The sequence below is a fragment of the Camelus ferus genome, chromosome 25 (assembly GCF_009834535.1).
Source record: "Camelus ferus isolate YT-003-E chromosome 25, BCGSAC_Cfer_1.0, whole genome shotgun sequence".
In the NCBI taxonomy this organism is placed as follows: Eukaryota; Metazoa; Chordata; class Mammalia; order Artiodactyla; family Camelidae; genus Camelus; species Camelus ferus.
The window spans coordinates 21,848,508-21,870,890 of record NC_045720.1 but is presented as its reverse complement, the minus strand read 5'-3'; the positions used below and the strand labels follow the sequence as shown (position 1 = coordinate 21,870,890).

Genomic DNA, 22,383 nt, shown 5'->3' with positions numbered 1-22,383 from the left:
TGTTTTAAGAAAAGCATCAGAAGAAAGAAAGCAAATTAAAAAATATATAAAGAAAAAGCAAGAAGAAAAAAAACACAGGGGAATAAAAATAAAGACAAAGAACAACAAGAGAAAATATAGAAGAAATGAAGTGAGTGATAGGTGAAGGTAATATAGTTAACAAAGTTAAAACTGAATCTACAATTATATCAAGAAGCATTTATTTCTAAAATGAAGGTGTAATAGACAGAGATAGACTATAAAGGCTGGAGTTTGAAGTTTTGAAATATAAAGACAATATATTTTGTGAAAAAGAGTTATCTAAAAAAATTAAACTTAAATAACTTATGATTTGAACTTTATAGAAACTTGATAACTTTCTTGAGTACAAAACTTTACATGTTCTATCCTGGCAGGATAGATTTATTTTGGGGTATTAGTTTAATGTTGCAGCTCAAAAGGTTATTGAGCTCATATCTATGAGACATGCTTAACATAAGTATCTCTAAGAAACTATGCTACAGAAATGCTAGAAATCATCAAGTATACCTACATTTAGATAGTATGTATTATTAAAATATTTAGATTTAAGGAGAATTCTATGATGAGGTTCTTATGATACTATTGCATTTACTGGGAATCTACTTACTTCTAAAAGAGTGGCACACTTGGGGAACAACAGAATATAAAGAAGAAAAGCATCTATATTTCATTATTATATTTTGAACTAAGGATATATAATATGCAGTTTTGGAACTTCACAACACCAAATAAATATGGACTATTCATTCCTTTTACTAATCAGTACACTGGCAGACAATTTTGAAAAAAATACACATTTTACAAAAGCAATTATCCATTTTTATTTTGTTTACATTGCACTGAAAATTTACATCATACTTTTACAAAGTTTTTTTTCATAAAAATATACTTCTTTACAAAAGTGTATGCATTAATATAAGAGGAGTAGCCAGTTGCAGAAGAAACATTGTTTTAAACAAGATCTTAAATGTATTAACCTTAACATTAATGAATGAATCATTGTTATTGCAGTCATTTGAATAAACAAGAATAAATAACTGATGGAATAAAATTTAAAACAGCATCCTGTCAGTAGAATACAATGTTGAGAAAATTATATGAATTTTCAAAACAATGTATCTCAAAGTGGTTTACAAGAAATTCACTATACGTTGTAGAGATAGATCCAAGCAACGCTCCCGGGTGCAGTAATTGCTCGTAGGCACTCTGTCTCATGATCCAAAAAGTGGAGACTGTTTACAGGATTATCCGTACTTGAAAGGGACAACAACAAAGAGTTCACACTGGGTACATAATTTATTCAACGAAATAAAACATGCTATAAAAGAAAGACAATGACCTATTAAACCAAAATGCTGGCATTACTGTGATACGGTTGTAAATGAGCCACCAATAACTTGCAAATACGTATCTTAATGTGACAATGACAGAAACCTGTCGCATCCGAAATCTACTTCTTAGGAGTAAGAGTATAGAAATTTTAAAATATATGAAAATTTGGTAAATCCACCACTTTAGGAAACAACTTTATATTGGTGATTTGAAAGTAAAATTTTTTTTAGGAATTATGATTAAGGGTTGGTTGAAAATATATGTTTAACTCATTGTTAGATAATAGCTAAAAGCTTAAAAAGCTTGTATTTCTAATTCATTGTTAGATAAAAGTTCAAAACAAAGTTAATTAAATTTGAAGGCTCAACTGAGGAAAAGTTGATACATTGTAAACTAAATAAACAATAGATTAATAGGTTCTATTTGGTCTTTCAAAAACATTGTAAAGTTTGGTAAAGAATGTTAAGTTTGGTGTCTCAGATAACTGCAAAATCTTCATTATTACAGATAATTTTTGCCACCTAAACTGGTTTCTGACTGACAAAACAGACTAAAACAATGAGATAAGCACTGCCCCATGGCTCACTGAATAATATTGGTTACAAAACAATGTGGGAAATCAGGAGGAGAGCATGATGACCTTGCTATTTGCAGGCACTGTGACAACTAGTCTAAAAAAAGACAGCAACGTGATGCTGAAGAACAAAAACCAGAAAGAGTCAAATGAGAGTGGGCAATCTTATCTCTTCTGTGCCATAAATTAGCTGATAAACATTTCAGAGCATGACTCAAACTGAAATAACCAGAGAAATAAGAAAACAATGACCCAATTAATAAGAACGAACAGCAGATAGAGTGGTGTGAAATTCAGACTTACAGGTGTGATGTAGCTCATGACAGTTAAAGAGAAGTCAGTGATCTATTGACTCTTGTAAGTATAGCTCTTATTTTCTACCTTATATCTTTTTTGTTTTTAAACCCAGTCCCTCTAATATAGTTTATAAAGCACAGAAATACTGATAGTGGATGCTCCTCCAATATATGCAAATAAGTTTATGTTTTAGAATAATCTCCTTTTTAAAAAAAGCAAATAAACTGTGAGTAAGCACTCTCAGAGTGCAGCCAAATTTCTGTAAAACTCTCCATGGTACACATGAAGAATTATAGTCCAGTTTATGAAAAAAACACTCTTTTCTATCATTCCTCAGGAAAAAGGTGACCCAGCAAGTCCTGAAAAGTGTGCTTTAATTTGTTTATCAGTGAACTAAATGCGCACTGTTTTGTGTGTCGATTTCCAAACTTCCGAAGAAGGCAAAGAGTTGCCGCGTTATACCATTGTGCAGACTGTGTTCAAGTTGGGATCAAATCGTACTGCCTTCCCTTCCACTGATTTTGCATTGGTGTCATACATGGGATTTTCAAAAGCTGCTTGGCCATTGTTATTTTCATGAACTGAACATCCTGTATACTGTGTTTTGGGTGCAGTCCTGTTGATGAGAACATTGATTAGTTATGTGTTAACTTTCTTCTAGAAATAGCAGAGTAGGGCTCAAATACAACATGCTTGAGTTATCATTGCTAATGGATAATGTAACTTGAAAGTGTTAATTGAGAAATCATAAATTCAATACACTGAATTTGAACAATTTACCTGTCATTTTAAATCCTCAGTGACTTTTATTATTTACATATAATATATATTTATTATAGTGATCCATTCACATTTGTAAGTACAACACCAATATGAGTAATACAAGTGTAAATAAATGATATTATGGCTATTCTCATAAATTATATTATGAAATAATGTCATCATTATGAATTAACATGTATACTATGAATAAATGATGATGATGATGAATTTAAATCTCATTACTAGTCATTCCGCAGATATTTACTGAGCACCTATTATTCCAGGCATGAGCCTAGGTACTGGATATATACTTTTTTTTTTTTTTTTACAAAAAAAGCATACAAAATCATCACTCTCAATAGAACTCATATTGCAATGATAGAAAGCAATGAATAAATTCAAAATAAATAAAACAAGAGAAATATTAAATAATGAGAATTGTTTTGATGAAAAGGAAAATAGTTGGTACGACAGAGAGCAGCTAGGAGCCACTTTAGGAGAGGTAATAAGAGATAGCCTTGCTCAAGAGGTAAAATTTAATCTGAGACTTGAAGGACAATAAGGAGCTGGTTATACAGTAGTAAGAAGAGGGTCCCAGGAAGCGTAGACATCTAATGCCTACGCCTAACTTGGGAAGGTGCTTGCAGTATCCCAGAAGCATAAACATTCAATGGCTTAAAATGATATACATTAGACCAAGTAAATTCAAAATCTCAAAGAAATTATTAACTATGCTGATATTCAAGTCATGAAAATAGTTTCCAAAGAGTTACTGATAACTGAACATTTGCTGTTAGTTAACAAAACACATGGAATCTAGGCTGAATGGTGTAAGTTGCTTGTCTTGAATTCCTGCTTTATTTCTTAATTTCTCTCGCCTTTGACCAGTGTTTGTTTCTAGTCTCTCTTTCTGACATCCCACTGCATCATTTGCTGACATTTGTAATGGAACGAAGGCTTACTTGACTAGCTATTTCTCAAATCTAATTCCTAAAAAGGATATATCTTAATATAAATCTGTTTCTCAACTACTTTATTTACACCAAATAGTATACATTTCAACTATTTTATTGTAATTTGTACTTGGCATTTTATGACTTTACTATTCTTAATGCATGTTTTGAATTTTCTTCCTACTAAAAATTAAGTGATTTGTATGATGATAATTAAAAAATAAATATACCTTAAGTTTCTTTCAATAGTATCATCTATATATTGTGATATGTTATATTGTTTACAACTTGCTCTTGCCAGGTGCATAATTCTAGTGGATCATATTTGTCTCTCTTTTTTCAAACTAGAGTCACAATAAAAACAGAAGCAACATCATTTCCTTCTAATTAGATAAAAATCACAAAGACATAAAATAATTTTATTTTTCTGATATTGAGCAATAGCTTTAAGGAAAATGAAGCTTTAGAAAAGTTCATACTATCAACAAAAATTAACTTGAAATAAATTAAAGCTCTAAATATAAGAGCTAAATCTAAAACACTCTTAGTTTTGAAAACATAAAGGTAAATCTTCGTGAACTTGAATTTGTCAATGGTTTCTTAGGTGTAACACTAAAAGCACAAGTAACAAAAGAAAATAGAAATAAACTGGACTTTATCAAAGTGAAAAACTTTTGAACATCAAAAGATAGTATCAAGAGAGTGGAACTACAACTGACATAAAGAAGAATATTTGCAAACTGTGTATCTGAAAGGGGTCTAGTATCCAGACTATATGAAGAACCCTCATACCTCAACAACAGCAACATAAATGACCCAATTTTAAAAATGGGCAAAATACTTCAATAGGCGTTTCTTCAAAGGATATAGACAAATGGCCAAGAAGCACATAAAAAGATATTCAATGTCACTAGGGAAATGCAAATCAAAACCATAATGAGACACTATTTCACTAGGATGGCTACAATAAAAAAAAAAAAAGAAGAAGAAGAAGGAAAAAAACAAAAAAAAAGTATTGGTGAGGATGTGGAGAAATCAGACCCTCACATATTGTTGGTGTGAATATAAAATGGTACAGTTGCTGAGCTAAATGGTTTGGTGGTTGCTCAGTAAGTTAAATGTAGAATTACCATGTAACCCAGCAATTCCATTCTTGGGTACATACTCAAAAAAACTGAAACAGGTATCCATACAAAAAATTGTATACAAATATACAAATAGCAACACTATTCACAATAGCCAAAACATAGGAAAAATCCAAATGTCCGTCAACTGATGAATGGACATATTCAAACATAACACATTCAAACATACAATGGAATATCATTCAGCCATTCAAAGGAATTATGTATAGATCTATGTCATAACATGGATGAAATCTGAAAACGTTATGTTCAAGAAGCCACAGGCAAGATGTCAAATATTATATGATTCCATTTATATAAAATATCCAGAATAGGCAAACCAAGACAGGCAGAAAGCAGAATAGTGGTTGCCTAGGCAGGGGTGGGAGGAATAGGGAGTGACTGTTTAATGAGTACAGAGTTTCCTTTAGAGCGATGGTTCTGACATTGTGAATGTGCTAAACACCACTGAATTGTACCCCTAGAATGTTTAAATGGTTTAATGTTATGTGTATTTTACCACAATAATAAAAATGATTAGCATAATATGCTTTATAAATTTAGTGATGATTTTTATCATTAATAATATCTGCTACTGACAAAGCCTAAATAGCTGTTAATACACAATAATTACAAATTTACATAACATTAAATAAATCATTCTTAGATAATGTCAACTGATATTTATAATAAAAAAATCAGTTTTGAGAAAAGTGAATTTAGGTATTTATTTAACTCTCTGGTTACCTGCATACTTTTTTCTTGATAAAGGATGGTCCCAAATGGTGGACAATTGCATAGTAAAGCCCCTCACTAGGATGTTGCGATGGATGTAGTGAACAGGGACCAACTAATGATCTGTATAGTCATGTATGAGATATATCACAAATGTAACATGTTAATTGCATCCTCTTCTAAAAGCAACAGAAGATAAATGAGAGGATTAGAAGATTGTATCATCTAGCTGCCTGGATAAAATCTGTCAGTATTGTCACATGAACTAAGAGGTTTGTACATAAGCTTCTTCCTAGTTTTCTAAACAAATCTGGCATCAGTTTAAACCTAGATCTTGTATCTCTAAAGTCTCACTATGAATAATGCAGAAATAATTTATAAAATTAATTATGTACCAGGAAATTGGCAGGGAAAAAGGAGGAAGGGTTAAACAGAAGCCGTGTGCAACTTAGAGCAATTTTTGTTGTGTGTATATTGGGGTGGTGGAGGGACAGGCACGGGAAATAAAGGTTTCAACAACTGTGGTGATACCTAGCACATTGAGATTTCAACAACCCAGAAAAAAATGGAAGTTAAATTTGAACTAGAGAGTGAAAAGAACATGAAATGTAGGCTTGGGAAACGTTTTGTAGTTAAAATCAACAAACTTACCTTTGTTTATAAAGATAAAATCCAAATCCTGCAAATATAAGTGCAAAAAAAGGCACAAGAATAGCAATGGCCACAGAACTACTATTTGTACCATGAGGTTGATTTGAAGAATTCGAACCTTCTGACATATTCAGCCCTATAAAAAAATTATGAATAAAACATCAACTCTGTTTTATCGCAATTGATTTTTTATTTTTATGAACCAATTAATTTCTTCCTTTCTCAAGATTAATCTACTTGGAAATGTCTACAAGACATGTACTTGAAAATATACATAGTAAACAAAAAATAATTCATGAAACTCATTTCCACACAATTTTGCACAATGCCTATTATATATAAGATATTTTTCCAGGAAAGGATACAGAATAATAAATAAGCAGAGTCTCTGAACTGAGGAGTTCATACAATTGTGGGAAGAATACAAAGACACAAATATGTGTATATCTCAAGCATAAATGATCAGTATGCTTTAGGAAAGGAAGGAGGAATTCCATCTGGTGGAATGTAAGAACGCTTTCTGGAGGACATACAATGTGAGGTTGACCTTGAAGAAAATCTGTAGAATAACAAATGGAGGAGGAGGCAGGACCATCAGAATCTGAGGAATGGGAAAGTGAATGGCATATTTAGGGGATGTGATAAGCATTAGGCATGTCTGTGTGGAAAGGATGTGTGGTAGGAGTAGGAGGCTAAAGTGATAAGCTTTCTGAGAACGCATAAATATTATTCTAAAGAGCTCAAACTTTTCACCCACCTGCAGTGAGGAATAACTGAAGTCATCTGTAAATAAAAGGCTCAGTGATAAGATACAGAATTTTGAACAATGACTACGGAGTCCAGTCTGAAAGCTGGAGTATTTTAAAGACCATAACAACAACCCAGATAAAAATGGAAATTAAAATGTGAACTAGGGCACTAGGATTTAGGGGAACACTTCGTAGTTAAAATCAACAGAACTCTTTTATGTGGATGAAAGAGATAGGAAGGCATAGGACTAGGTATGTTCTACTTGGGGCTGAGGAAATGGTTATGACATTAGCACAGTTAGGAAATGAGAAAAATCAGGTTTGCCAGAATGCTGGCACAGAATGGGGAAGAGAAAATAAACAAGCAGCTCTTTTTCAAAGAATTTCAGAAAGAAAATTGCTTCTTTTATATAGGTTCTGTTTTAGACATGTAATGCATGAGATGCTTTGGGGAATGTTATGTGAAAACATCCTGCATTCAATTATATGACTGTGTTAATGTACTGTGCTAATGAATGTTTTATCCTGTTTTTAAAACTAAGAATTTTGGCAAGACATTATCTGAAATGACATCCTATTATCGTTGTTCATTTGGAGAAGGCTAATTTGCTTTTTTGATAAATAGCTATGTTCACCTAAGCCATACTGTAGTCCAAATTAAAAAAAAAATGTTAGTACCTTATTCTATACTTTTTTTTTTCCTGGGGCTCAGAATACTTATGTAAAAGTTCAGACCAATGGAATTTGTAAGATAAATGTCAAGCAATAGTTTTTAGAGCTTGAATTTACTCTTTATGCATTAATATCACAATGTAATAATGGGAGACAGTATACCTTAGGAAAATTATACACCAAAAGCTATGTTAATAAATACATTCGAACAAGATCATTATATGTGTATACATATTTTAGAAGAGTTAGGAAATGAAAATGACAAAACCCCGTGCCTCCTACCACAGAAAATTTACATATCTGAATAGCACAAAACCCTGAAAAGGGGCTCATTCCTCAAAGTTATTTTCCCCTTCCAGACCCTGTAAGTTTCTCAAAGTGCCACTGTATTTTTGGAGGAGTAAGAAAATTGCAACAATATTCCTACTGAAGAGAAGTATTATAATTCTCATGAGATAAAATGAAATTATTTAGTTTAATATTTCTTTTTATATCTATACCACTTTTTCTCCTTTGTACTTGCTTAAGGGCATGGCAGTTTGTCATGTTTATTAGAAATATGATAAAAACTAAACATTGTACAGAGTTGGCACATAGAGAACCAATATTTTGAAGAATGCAGTTATTCAAAAGGCCATCAGATGCATCAATGTATAGTCCTGACAATGCAAAATTCAAAGTGTGGTAAGTGTGCTTAATGTCCAGAATCTACTGTGTTTTCTTATGATATCTGGATTAATAAAGGAACTACATGAAAATAAAAATGAATACATTACCCAGTCTTTGTAGTCCAAATTGCCCATAATCTTTGCCCTGAATAAATCCTTGAAATACATAAGTAGCTCCATCAGGCTCAGCAGAAACCTAAAAATATTTATAAGTATGATTAAATCTGAAGACTGGCCACAGCTATATTTTTCCCAGCCTTAGTAAATACTCAGTTTTACTATGCAGTTTCTTCCTCCATATCTTGTACTATGCAAAACACAGCACACTGTAAAAATCTGCCATCAAGAGTGAAATCAAAAACTTCATTTTAAACAATTATGATACTGGAAAAAGGGATTGTTATTATTAACATTATAATTTAGGTTTATAGATTTCTTTTAGGTTAAGAAACCTGCTGTCAAGAAAAATGACAATGATTATGATGAAATAGAATGAGGCAAATGGGCAATTAAAATAAAAATATAATAATACTGTATTTCATAGATTAGATTACTATTCAGCATAGATGCAGTCCTTCTCTCCCTTCCCTTTAAGTTTCATGCAAAGAATATACTTTCCATCTCACTGAGTTGGGTTTGTCCCTGTGACTTGCTTTGGCTGATGGAGTGGATGGAATTGACAACAGGTCAGTTCCATGCCTAGGCCTTAAGAGGCATGTTTCCTATTATAATATGTGAGAGAAGCCAGTCACAAAAGACCATGTATTTTATGATTCCATAAATATGAAAGTCGAGAACCGGGTAATCTAAAGAGACAGAAAATGGAGTTGTGCTTGCTTGGGGTTGGAGTGGGGATGAGGGGTGGATGGATTGGGTAATATCTAAAGGATACAGACTTTATTTTTGAGGTGATGGAAATATTCTAAAATCAACTATGGCAATGTTTATACATCTGTAAATACATGAAAAACCATTGGATTGTTCACTTTAAATGAGTAAATTGCAGGGTATATGAATTACATGTCAGTAGGGCTGTGAAAAAAAGGAGGGGCATGTTTCCACTTTGTCCCTCTGAGTTTCAGAACTTTGACAAGAGAAGACTATGCTCCCAATAGTTGCTGTCCCTCCAGCCTGGGCCCACCTGGAGCATCCCTGAATTTGCCACCACAGCCTCAGGTGGAGCCCCCACAACTAACCTCACACAGGAGAAAGAACTAAATATTTGTGGTTTGACCTTGAGATTCTGTGGCTCTGTCTAATGCTATGAATGCTGACTATTACCTACACCTTGCATGTGTGTAAAATTGTATATTAAAAATACTTTGTATGCATAGTGTCATTTGATCTCACAAATAAAATAGGAATTGGTACATTTCAGTGTTCCTGATAACTAGTGATATGAATTTACTCTTAAGTTTGTTTTGATTAGTTGCAATTAGTTACCTAAGTCATGTATGTTTTTGTGGAAGTTATTTAAAAAAAAAAAAACCCAAAAAGAGAAAACTTGAACCCTCATCCTCAAAAGCAAAACATTATACCAAACTATTCAGAGAAGTTCAACATTTGAATAAACAAGTGGTTTATTCCTCATTATCAGACATAACCTGGGCATGGCCATTTTTAGAAACAAAATGCTTCTAAAACGAAGAGTTTAAACTCTAGTATTTAAATAAGTGAATTCATTGTATTTGTTTCCTAGATAAAACTATACAATTCAACAATCTAAAAGCACTGAAAATGAGTTAGATCCCAACTTCATAAATAATGGCACATATACGGAGACAGGATGGACATTTTTTTCCCTCAGGAACCAAACTTACTCTTCATAAACAGATTTAGAATATTTTATAAAGTTGTCTATGAAAAGGAAGTTATGCAAGCTGCTTCCTCTGGATAGGACCATAGCTTCACCACGGAGTTACCCTGTCCTATTCAGCCACTTATGTGGATGGAGTTTCTGAACTGGCAGTTGGAAGCAACCAGCCTTATTCACAATCTGCCCAGGAGTCTGCTGAAATGCGCATGAGAACCCTGACTACATCCTCTCAACTAACAAGCCTTCTTTTATGAGGAGGATCTTTTGGGAAAGAAGAGAGTAGGTCATAGGCTTCAGTAGGTTTGACACATTAGATTACTAAATATTTATACTGAATTGTTTCTTTTTAAAAATAACTTACCCATAATAGTAATTTTGATAATTTATGAGTGTGTGTTTAATTAGCTTGATTTAGAAAATTACATTTTTGTGGAATTTTAGTAACAAACCAAAGCACAAATTTGTTATTAAAATCAGCAGCAGGCCTTTAAAGAACTATACTTACAAAGCCATCCATGGCCCAATTTTCCTCCTTCATTTTCTTCACAGAAGCATGAGCTGGTACTTTAATAAGATAGATGTGTAACATTAGGCGAGCTTCTTGGCTTTTATATACTCCTGCAAAATGTAAGGACATTTTAGTCCATTAATTTTTCAAGTAGTTATGCTCACCTTCATTATCTATAACTCTAAATAGATCATAAATACATGTTATAGGAAAAGAAATAAAACAGGGCCAAGTCAAGGCCAGCTTCACCCATAATGTTTTTCACAAATCTTGCAATACATATTGATCACTCTCACAGTTGAAATTCTCAACTTAAATCTTAATTGTGGGGTTTAAATTACTTATTAAATTTAAATTACCTATTAAAATTAAGTACTATTATTCGTAATAACATCATTCCATGATTATTGCAAACAAAATGATTTCTTCCCTAATCAGATTTAAAATCTTCAAGGATATGAATCAAATGTTAAAATTCCTGATATTTTCATTAATATTGTTAATTAATGAAATTAATTATGAATTAGGCACCAACCCTAAGAAAGAGTATTTTAGGTGTTACGGGAGCCACAAAGATGAATATGTTGTTCCTATCTGAAGATAGGATGCTGAGAAGCATTTCCAGTGAAATAGGAGATATAAATTAGGTAACAACTAACTAAAATACATGAAAGAGTACAATGAATTATATGCCAGAAGAGGGATTATTTCACAGTGAAGTGCTCAGGAAATACTCTCAAGAACAAGAACATTTGAGCTGGATCTCAAAAATCAAGTAGGATTTTTAATTCAAGAAGGTAAACATAGGAAAAGGCATGAGAAGAGAAGCAAAAAGGTCTCCATTTATTTTCCTCAACAGGGAGTATTTGAGAGTAGGAATAAACTGAAATGTAAATGTGTTCAGGAGAATGATAGATAATAAGGGTCTAAGTAAATATTTTTTTTATTAACTGATGGTTGAAATTTGACTCTTAATTCATTCACTTCATCTTTCACCTATATAATAAGGTATCATAAGAGTATGCTGGGAATACAAATATAATGATACACAGATATTGATTTAAAGTGAATTACGATTAGCAGGGAAAAGACGAAATAAAAATTGCTGGGAAAATGTTATAATTGTTTTTATGTAGACATTGACAGCAAATTAAACTGGTCAATTTATGTTTGTTTCTCCATATTTGTAGAAATCTGTTTTGAAATTTGTCTACATTAGAATACATATACATTTATTTTGTGCTAACTCTTACAGAAGGAAAGTAAAACTTTATTTCAAAGATAAATAGTAGTCAGTTTAAATGCATTCCTTTCCTTCATATAAAGCTTCTTTCAATTTATATCATGTAATTGTGTATATTTTAAAAATTAAAATACATATTAACTTCTAATACTTTTACCTTAGGTTTAATGTAGGATCATTAAATAATACAAAATGATGCTTTGTAGTTCTTGTAAAATTTATAAAATCAGTAGATATAATTTTACTTTCCATTTTGTTTATACCATGAATTACTCCATTATTAAAAATTACATGGGATATATACATAGCCAAGATGTTTTAACATATATTCCATATTTTAACATCAATATTTTAAAAATATATTTTTAAATGAGAGCAATAATTCAAATTCACTGGGGCTTATTTTGTTCCATTTCTAACCTTTGAGGTATAGTAACAAACTGGGAGGCTCACCCCTGCCCTCTTAGGGCTTGTATTGTTGGAGTATAGACAACTTACGTCAGGTCATGTAATGTCATGCCATACTATACGATATTCTAATTTTAAATAGTGAAAAGAAGAAAGTGAAACAAGATAAGACTGCCTAAGACTAAGAGTGTGTCTGACTGTAATGTGAGCCACTTTAGATAGGGTCATTGGGAGTACTGCTGACAAGACAACATCTGAGAAAACATTTGAATGTCAGAAAAATCAGAGTAATCAAAGATAATGAGGGAAAAGTGTGCACTACATAAAGCAAACAGAAACTTGAGAAGGTTCAGCAGGTGGAATGGGCTCTGGGTCCCTTTTGCCTGTTTAAGGTAGTGTAGCTCTACCTTATCTGTCTTAAATAGTAATATCTTCCTAAATATTTTCATATGACGACATGATTTTGTGACCATAATATAGCTTGCAAATCACTGATCCAGTCCCTTCAGTGTTATGACAATAAAGGAAGAGTTAGCTTTATTCAAATTAAAAGTTCTACTCTATTTCATGACGTGTCATTCCAGCAACATAAAAATATTCTTGAGGAAGCTTATTTCAGAATCAGAGTTTTATATTTGTGTAGTAATATTCATGCATCAATCAAAAATCAGAAAGCCTTCTTTCTGAGTGAATTATGAATATCATCAAAAAATGTAGCAAATATTTCACGGTATAAACATCACTACTAAAAATGACAAAATGATGGAAATACAGGCATGAAGGCATTGCTTGCTGTCCTTTAATGTGCTACCTGAAAGCAGCAGTTCCATGTTGCTATTACTGAGTGTTGCGTTGACTCTCCCAGTGGAAGCATTGAAACTAGTAACTGTTAAGGTCATCGGTTGTTTCCTTCCTTTGAAATTGTAAGAGCCTTTCCATATATAATTCTGGGCAAACACATCATCAGGAACTGTAAATAGATTAAATAAACATACACATTAATTTTGCAATGCCCTGTAAATATAAGCATTAATATAGATTGATGAATATTAGTTTATTGAATAATGATATTTTCCTAAATACACAATAATGTAGAATGTGCATTATAAAATGAATTCCTCACATAAAACTGTTTTAACTTTTTTAGAATAAGCCAAAATAATAACCTAGATTTGTACAAATATCAATCAGAGATAAATAAAAAGCACCAATTAAAGACATAAGACAAACTTAGAATTCAGCTAAATATCAAGTTTACTTATATTTGGTTTCCTATAATAATATCTTTCTTTCAGAAGGAAAATAAAATGATTCTGCTGAGACAAGTCAGTGTATATACAAGTTCCAAGAGGTCTGCTTTTCTCCTAGCAGCAGGAATAGATTCATAGGAGGAAGAGCATAGAGTTAAAACCCCTGTTGCAGAACAGCCTTGGAAGACGATCTGGAGGGATGCCCCTCTGTCCCCTTTACAGGATACTGAGTTCAGTTATTTCAGTAATAGGTGCTCCTGAAGAACAGGGCTCCATCTGTTTTGCTTCTGACAGCTTTGAGGTTTTCAGGTATTTATAGAAATAAAAGAATCTGTCACTTGAATTGATTAACTCTCATGGGAAAGAGATGAGTTGTGGTAGAATCAAAGAATATTCTAATGTAAAACTTTCATCTAAAAAACAAACACTATATTAGATGCAGACAAATACGACATTATATTTACATAAATTAGTTACATAATTTATAGTTAATATAAATTAGGTATGTCAAATAAGATAAGAGATAAGAGATATACCCAGCTAAGAGGCTGAGAGAAACTGAGGCTAAGAGAAGCTTCCATCAATCTTGTACATCACAATAAAGCACATGCCCAGAAATTGGCTGTTCAAAAGAGCCATGCCTATTTATGTGAATGAATAAATGGCATGGGTCTAGGGGAAAAGGCTTTTTTTCCCCTAACAAGTTACTGATATTTCTCACCTGATTTTCTCTACACACATCACACTTCTTACTGCTCAGATCATAGAGACTGGGGTTACAAACTGTACATTCCCTGAATTCTGCTCAGCAAACCAATAAAGCAATACTGTGGTAAAAGATGAACATAAAATGTGCTGAAGAGTTGAGTTTTTACTATTTCAATCAACATGATTATTTTTTCTATGAGAATTCAAAAGGAATATAGCAGAAAGATTAGAAGCGCAGGCACTGGAGTTAGACTGCTTGGATTTTAAGACCCTTCTCTACAATTTACAAAGTGTGTGGTTTCCCCTATGTTACTTAACTCTCTAAACCCAAATTTCCCCATCATTAATGTGGGATTATGACAGAGTTACCAGGAAGATTAAATGAGATAGTAAATGTGAAGAGTTTTGCTACATGTTAGTTGTTACCATTACTATTATTATACAGGTAAAATAGAGAAATTGTGGGTCTTAGAGCTCATTACATACTTGCTAATAAAATACATATTTAGCAGACATGCAGTTAGTAAAATGGAAAAAATCCATAGTTCTGGCTCTGGGATCTTTGCCAAGTCATTCCTTATAGGGGTACTCCCTCCCCAAACCTTGAACTACACAGGTGTGCTCTGTATGTATAGGAAATTTTACCTGAAATTTGATACAGTATATGGGTAAAAAGCCCTTGATTTGGTAAGCAACTTAAAGAGTAGTTAACTTAAAAATTATACCTAAAACAAGTTTGGAGGAGGGAGTGACAAGCTAAATTACCTTGCATTAGAAAGATCAGGAATTTGGAGGTTAATAGGCTCTTAGTCATAGAGATAAGTGGAAGAGCAAGGGAGAAAAATGTTCTAATAGCAGTGCCTGGCAAATAGTAGGTACTCAATAAATGTCATTCTCATCTTTCTGATTGGTTATTTTTCCCTGTCTTGTACTGTAATTACACTTTGCTATCTCAATATTTAATGCAAATTGCCCCATCGACAATCTGGTGATCTTTCCCATGGTGCTTAGGAGAATTAAAGAGTGTTGGCTGAAGTAAGGTTAAAGAGAACCTCAGTGGCAGGAGAAAACAGCACTGGAAGGAAGTGGTAGCAGCAGCACCAACTAACACTGTATCAAGATTAATCACTGATGTGGTAGTAAATGTTTAATAACTGGCTCTCCAGAAAACAAACAAACAAACTGATTTGTAGTATTTTCTGATTCTATAGAAAATAATAAATATTGCCATAATGGCAGATTTGAAACTACGAGCATGACGTCACTGGATGTAGAGTTTGGAAGAATGCACACAACTGGCTGTGATGAGGCTCTGCCTGGCGGCTCCAGCATGCCACCACCACCCTCCACCTTTCTTACACGTAACTGAGAAAGGTAACTCATATAGGATGGGAAACACAGACACTATTTGTCATTTATATCCCTGTGTACAATGGGAATGATAATACTTTCTATTGTTAAGTCTAATTTGAGATTTGAATGTGATTGTGTATTTGGTAGTTCTTTGTAAACTCTAAAATATCATCCAACTATCATTGATGTGGAGAGCAATGAAAAGGAAGACAATGATGACTGTGATCCTTTTTTTAAAGACATTTTTGAATTTAAACTTTGCTTTATAGGCTTCACAGCATTGCCATGTGGAGAATATATTCCTGACTTCTACATGACTGTCAAATTTCATTTTTGTTACTGTGAAATAATCTAATCACTATGTCTCATTCATGACTTTAAATGAAATGGTGCTAATGTTTTCCCATTGAAGATGACATTGTTCTAGAGTTTTATAGATACCTTCACTCGGGTTAAAGAAATTCCTTTCCTTTCTAACTTATTAAAAGTTTTTTAAAAATTATAAACAGATGTTAAATTATAAAACAGTTTCTGTGCAAGTGTTGTGATGATCATAATTTTTTGCCTGTTAATCTTTTAAAGTGATAGATTACTTTTAAGGATTATTTAACATAATAGTATCCTTTCGTATCTATCATGAACCTAATTTGGTAATGATGTGTCATCTTTAATATTGTACAGCTGACCCTTGAGTAACATGGATTTGAACTGTGAGGGTTGACTTCTATGCAGATTTTTTTCATTAGTAAATACTGTAGTACTACTGTACTGATCCATGGTTGGTTGAATTCATGGATGCAGAATCACAGATACAGAGGAAACGTGGGTAAGAAGAAACCACATGCTGAGGGTCGACTATCAGTTATATGTGGATTTTTGACTGCAGAGAGGGCCAGCACCCCACTTTCTGTTCAACGGTCAACTGTATTTGATTGGCTAAGATTTTATGCAGGATTTTTTCATTTACAATCTTCAGTCAAATGCGCTTGTAATTTCCATTCTTATAATGTCTTGATTTGAGTTATTAGAGTAATGTTTGACTCATAAAAAGAGTTTTATTGACCATTTTTACAAAACTGTGATAATCTGTTCTGTTCTTTTAAAATTTGGTGGAATTTTTCAGTAGAGGCATACGGACCTGGTTTTTCCTGGCGGAAATAGCTTTAACTACTACTGTATTTGTTATGGGATTATTTGGGTTTTCTTTTATTAGTTCTGTGAAGATATATTTTTCTAATAATTTGTGAATATTTAAATTTTTTAAAAAATTGACAGTTTTGGAGAGTTTTTGTTTTATAATTCTAGTATTTCTAATTTATTTAATCTACTCTCTAGTTATATTCACATTTCCTTTTGAAATGTTATTAATTTTTTGCTCCTTTCTTAATCTCATCTGAAAAAATTCACTTTGTACATTTTTTTTTAAGAACTACTTTTGACTGTTGAGATTTTTGTATTGCATCTTTGGGGCTTTTTTGTTTGTTCATTCACTTTTATTATATTGATTTCTGCTTTCTTTTGGTTATTCCATTATATTTTTTGTATCTTCTTCACAGGGATACTTAATGCATTAATCCGAGATTTATTTCTTCTAATATAAGGGTTAAGGCTATAAATTTGCCTCACAACTGCTTTTGTTTCAATCCTCAAGTTTTGATATTTAGATTTTTCAGCATAACTAAACTCTATTGTTATATTTTCCATTTAAATTTCTTCAATTCATGAGTTATTCATCAGTATTAATTTTGTTCTTAATTTTCAAACATTAAGGAATTTAAAAAATTTATCCATTCCTATTAACTTCTAACTGCATTATGGTCAGGTAAGACTAACTTCATTTTGAAATTTGTGTAGATTTCTTTTATTACTTAATATATCATCAATTCTTAGAGCTTTCCCATGTGCCTTTAAAGAAAACATATATTCTTTAATTGTTTGGTGAGAAATCTTTATATATGTATATTGTGTCAAACATATTAGTTTTGTTCAGTTCTTCTATATTCTTTAAAATTCTTTTGTCTTCCTGGTTTATTTATTGGTGGCCATTGGCCATGTTTTGCCCAGGGCAATCCAGGTTTACACTTGATGTGTGAGAGCTGTTATTCAGAGGACCCACCTGCTCCCAGATAAAGTATCTTTCTTAGAAAGTTCTGGGTACTGATTGACCATTGTGGTTTTCTGACTCCACTGCTAAACTTTCACTCTTATGTTGACATATTCTTTGCTTGCCTTAGTGAAATTCAGTCTATTTCACTGACTGTTGAAAAAAATCAGTTTCTCAGACTGATATTTTGTTTTTATAGGCACTACATTTTTATAGCATATACACTGAGAACTTATGAAACCAACTAAAATTAGACACTAGCCCTGTACCTGGCTTAACACAGCTGGACCAAATCTATCTCCAAGGTAAAGATTAGATGCTGAGCCTCTATGTGTGGCTTTTCATTTCTACCATGTAAATAAAATACTTATTTATTTGTTTTTTATTAACACATAAAAATCACCTCTCATATACTGAACCCTTATAGGAGCTAAGCACTGCACTTTATTTTCATGAAGTTCATTTATGTTAATCTAATTATCCTTTTGTATAGATGAAGAAATGGAGGCTCAGATGTAGAAAGTAACTTTCCCAAAGTTATACGGTAGGGAGTGTATAACATGGAAATTACATCAAGGTTGTAGGACTTCAAAGCCCGTATTCTTAATGACTAAATAACTTTATTTTAAAAATCAAATCATTGAAAATAAACTGGACAAGCTTTAGGATTTGTTGAACTTTTACTCTCACCCCAATGTATTTGGTTCCTTTTTAAAAATCTACATTTAAAAATCATATATAACATCTCATCTGTATTGTAATGTTTTAAATATTACATTATTTCATAGTCACTCATAGATACTCTTGAAGGGAAATTTTATAAACAGAACTATAAATAATATTTTTGGAATATTAACATGTCACAGTATTGCTTGAAGTTGAACATTTTATAACACAGATTTTAAAATTCCAAACAGTCAAATGCATAGTTTTCTCATACTGAAATACATTTTTCTAAACAAATGGTCACTTTGCCAAGGAAACAGTAGATCACTTTTAGAAATCATGACTACTAGAAAAACAACTGAAATGACTAACCGCTTAACTTTGGGCTGGGTGTTCCTAGTGCAGGTCTAGGATCTTTCGCCAATATTTTGGAACCAGCTATGAAAAGAAATAAAAATGTTTACAAAATTTAATATAATTAATAACACACACACACGCACACAATGTGATGCACTGTCAATTTTATTCTCTGACATATCATACAATTTTCTCCAAAATGTTCTGTTCACTATAGAAGCTCAGTCCTCACTGAACACTGCTGCTGTACAGCTAACAAGTTCAATAATTATTTCCATTATATCCCAGTGGGGCAGGAGGAATATCAGTGCTGCCTTATCATTTGGGGGTCCTGTTTCTTATTTTAAAGGCATAAACCAACATGGAAATAGTTGATTCCAGCATGGATATTGAGGGCTGAGGGTACGTTCCTGTCATTAAAAGGTAAATAATTTGGGTAGAGTTCATGTTTAGGAGTCAAAATTTCTTAGTATTACAAGAAATTGGCTGGACTCAAAGGTGAAGACTTAAAGTTTTAAGCCAATTCAAAGCTAACTCAAAACCATGTGGAATATGCTGGATGTGCCTGTAAAGTTGAGGGAGCTATGATGTACAGTGCCTGCAAACCTATAAAGACTTATACACTGTTCTCCTAAGAGCAATGTAATATCTTTAAAGGATTTAAGGTGAAGTGATTTGGGTTAACACCACCCTGGATGCAAGATGGAAAACAATTTGGAAAGGAGTGGGTACTGATTTGAGCAGAGAAGTTAGAAAGCCATATCAGTAGTTGCAGTAGAGATAATGCCAAGTTGGGCTACTATAGTAGTGATGATAAACTGAAAAGTGAATGGATTTTTTTTTTAAAAGCTACTGAAATTCACGTGGATTTAAAGGGACAGAAAGATGTCTAAAGGTGACTACTAGATTTCTATTTATTATATGATGATGGTATCAGTGAAAGGGAACATCAAAGAAGACTTAATGGGGAATGGCAATTTATGAGTTTAGATTTGCATATATTGAGTATTCAAATGTCTTTGAGAAATTCAAACTATCAGTATGAGAAATATCAGGTCAGGAGTTAAGTAAATTTGGAGCTAACAGAGGATAAATGAGCTAGAAATATTAATTTGTAAATAACCTTCATAGAGGAGACTGTTTAAGCCGTAAGCTTAAATGAGATCACCTAAGGAGAGAACACAGAGTGAAAGGAAGAGATGACTAAGAACTGAATTTTTGACTAAGAACTGAATTTTAGAAAAGAATGGATAGAAAACATTAAGCTGATAAAGAAAACAAGAATTTTGAGGCAATAAAATATTTATTCAACAAATATTTATTGAACACTTTTCACATATATGGCACTGATCTAGTTGTTAAAATTACAGTTATAAACACTTTGAAAAAAGTCTGTTTTTTTTTTTTTTGAGATTACATTCTAGGTGGGGAAAGACAGAAGAGCAGAGACAGACAATGACAAGTAAATGAATTAAAGAGTAAGATCTCACATAGTAGGAATTTCTATTGTGGAAAATTTTAAAAAAGACAAAAAAAGCCTGTGATGTTCTAGCTAGGAGAGTGAAAACATTTCAAGAGGATAAAGTCACTAACATTTGTGAATTCTGCATGAGATCAAAAGTTAGAAGGCCTAAAAACAAAGAAAAGAGTGTATTAATGATTTTATCAGGAATTCTAGAAAAACTTCCTTTGCTTCTTCTGGTAATTTAATACTTTTTCCTCTGCCAAACTCATTACATCTTATCCAGATGGAGACTGTCCTGATCAAGCAGCAACAGGGCTGGATTATTCACCTGGATCTGATCAAATTACCATATCACCCTGATTGAGAAATGAATTTGGAGATGGATTCCATTCAAAAGTTTGACAATCAGACTTCTGTATACTGCTTTCCTGACCAAGCTTTGGGAAAGACTTTCTCCCAGGGTTATTCTGCCAGAAGGATATGAACCCAGGAATGCTGGCAGTAATTTTCCCCACTGTAGTGGGTTGAATATTATATGCCCCAAATTCATACTGTAGTGGGTTGAATGCGACCTCATTTGGAAACAGGGTCTCTGAAGAGATAATTAGTTGGGAATCTTGAGGTGAAATATTCCTGAAATAATCCCCAAGTCCAATGACTGATGTTTTTAGAAGAAGAGAAGAGGACACACATAGGTACATAGGAAAGAAGGCCATGTGAAGAGGGAAACTGAAAGCGCAGCATTTATGAGCCAAGGAATGCCAGGGATAGCTGCAAGCCATCAGCAGACAGGCAGAGGTAAGGAATTCTTCTTCTCTAGAGCCTTTGGAGAACACTTGGCCCTGATGACACCTTGATTTGGGCCTTCTGGCCACCAGAACTACGAAAGAATAAATTTCCATTCTTTAAAGCTACCCAGCTTGTGCACTTGGTTATGGCAGCCCTAGAAAACTAATACATCTCCCATGACTAGAGAAGCAGAAGTAATAACAACAAGAAGGAAAAACAGAGCCTGGAAAAGAAGCTATAAAAAAACTTGAATAATATTTCTGTGCCTCTGGGTCCAGAAGTGTCTACATCACTTCCACACTTGAGTTGGCCAACAGATTTCCCTTGTTCATAAAGATAATTGAAATCAATTTTTTTTTTGGTCTCTTGTATCTGAGGAAAGCTGAAACAGTACAAAATCTTCCGTTAAAAATTTTTACAGAGAAAATTTACCTTCACAAACTGGAACTTTTCCAGTCCAGGTGTTATCAGATCTACATACTCTGTGTTCTGTTCCACCTGCTAAGAAGAAGCCAGGCTGGCAGGTATAAATTAATGTATACCCGTGGGATGGAAGGTCCATTCCTACTACATTTGCATGAGCAGGAGTTTCTGGCTGTTTACAGCTATGGGCTATATTAAGAAAAGAGAAAAATGGTCATTTTCTACAGGCATGTTAAGAAAATTTTGAGACCAGAGTCACAATACATTTTATAAGTATGTTAAGGCCTTAATATAAATATACCTTTGGTTATTCTAATGAATCAAGGAAAGCACATCAATGTAAATATACATATTGATATAATAGATTAGCATTTCCTTAATACTCATCTGTGCAATGCTAGTGGACATTAATAAATAAATTGAGAGAGGAAAAAAAAACTTATTTTGGATAATTAAGCTAATGAATGTCTATTACATTACCATTTTGGAAAGTCACAGTATATATTAGCATTTTAAAGGATCTAGTAAGTCCTGCAGATAACTTTTAAAATTGATCAAACTCATATTTTCTACACCAGCTTAGGAATTATTAATTTATAATTTTTTCTTTGTCATATTAATTTTAAATTTAAAAATATGTTTTCTAAAGTTAAATCTAATCACAGCTCAATATGTTGCTCTGATACTAATATTTCCTAATAGAAAGTACAAATTAATAGCTTCTTACATATGGAATTTTCCAGCCATATTTTGGG

The 22,383-nt window shown here is 32.7% G+C and overlaps 1 protein-coding gene across 1 annotated transcript in view; it reads right to left on the bottom strand.

The window, feature by feature from the left end:
- Nucleotides 1-841: 841 nt before the first annotated feature.
- The window catches only part of CSMD3 (CUB and Sushi multiple domains 3), a 1,015,135-nt gene continuing 993,593 nt past the window's right edge, over nt 842-22,383 (bottom strand). The window contains 7 exon segments of the mRNA XM_032468125.1: nt 842-2,840; nt 6,450-6,585; nt 8,647-8,734; nt 10,860-10,972; nt 13,325-13,483; nt 18,967-19,032; nt 21,638-21,817. Coding sequence (XP_032324016.1) covers nt 2,681-2,840; nt 6,450-6,585; nt 8,647-8,734; nt 10,860-10,972; nt 13,325-13,483; nt 18,967-19,032; nt 21,638-21,817 — 902 coding nt within the window. The 3' untranslated portion in view covers nt 842-2,680.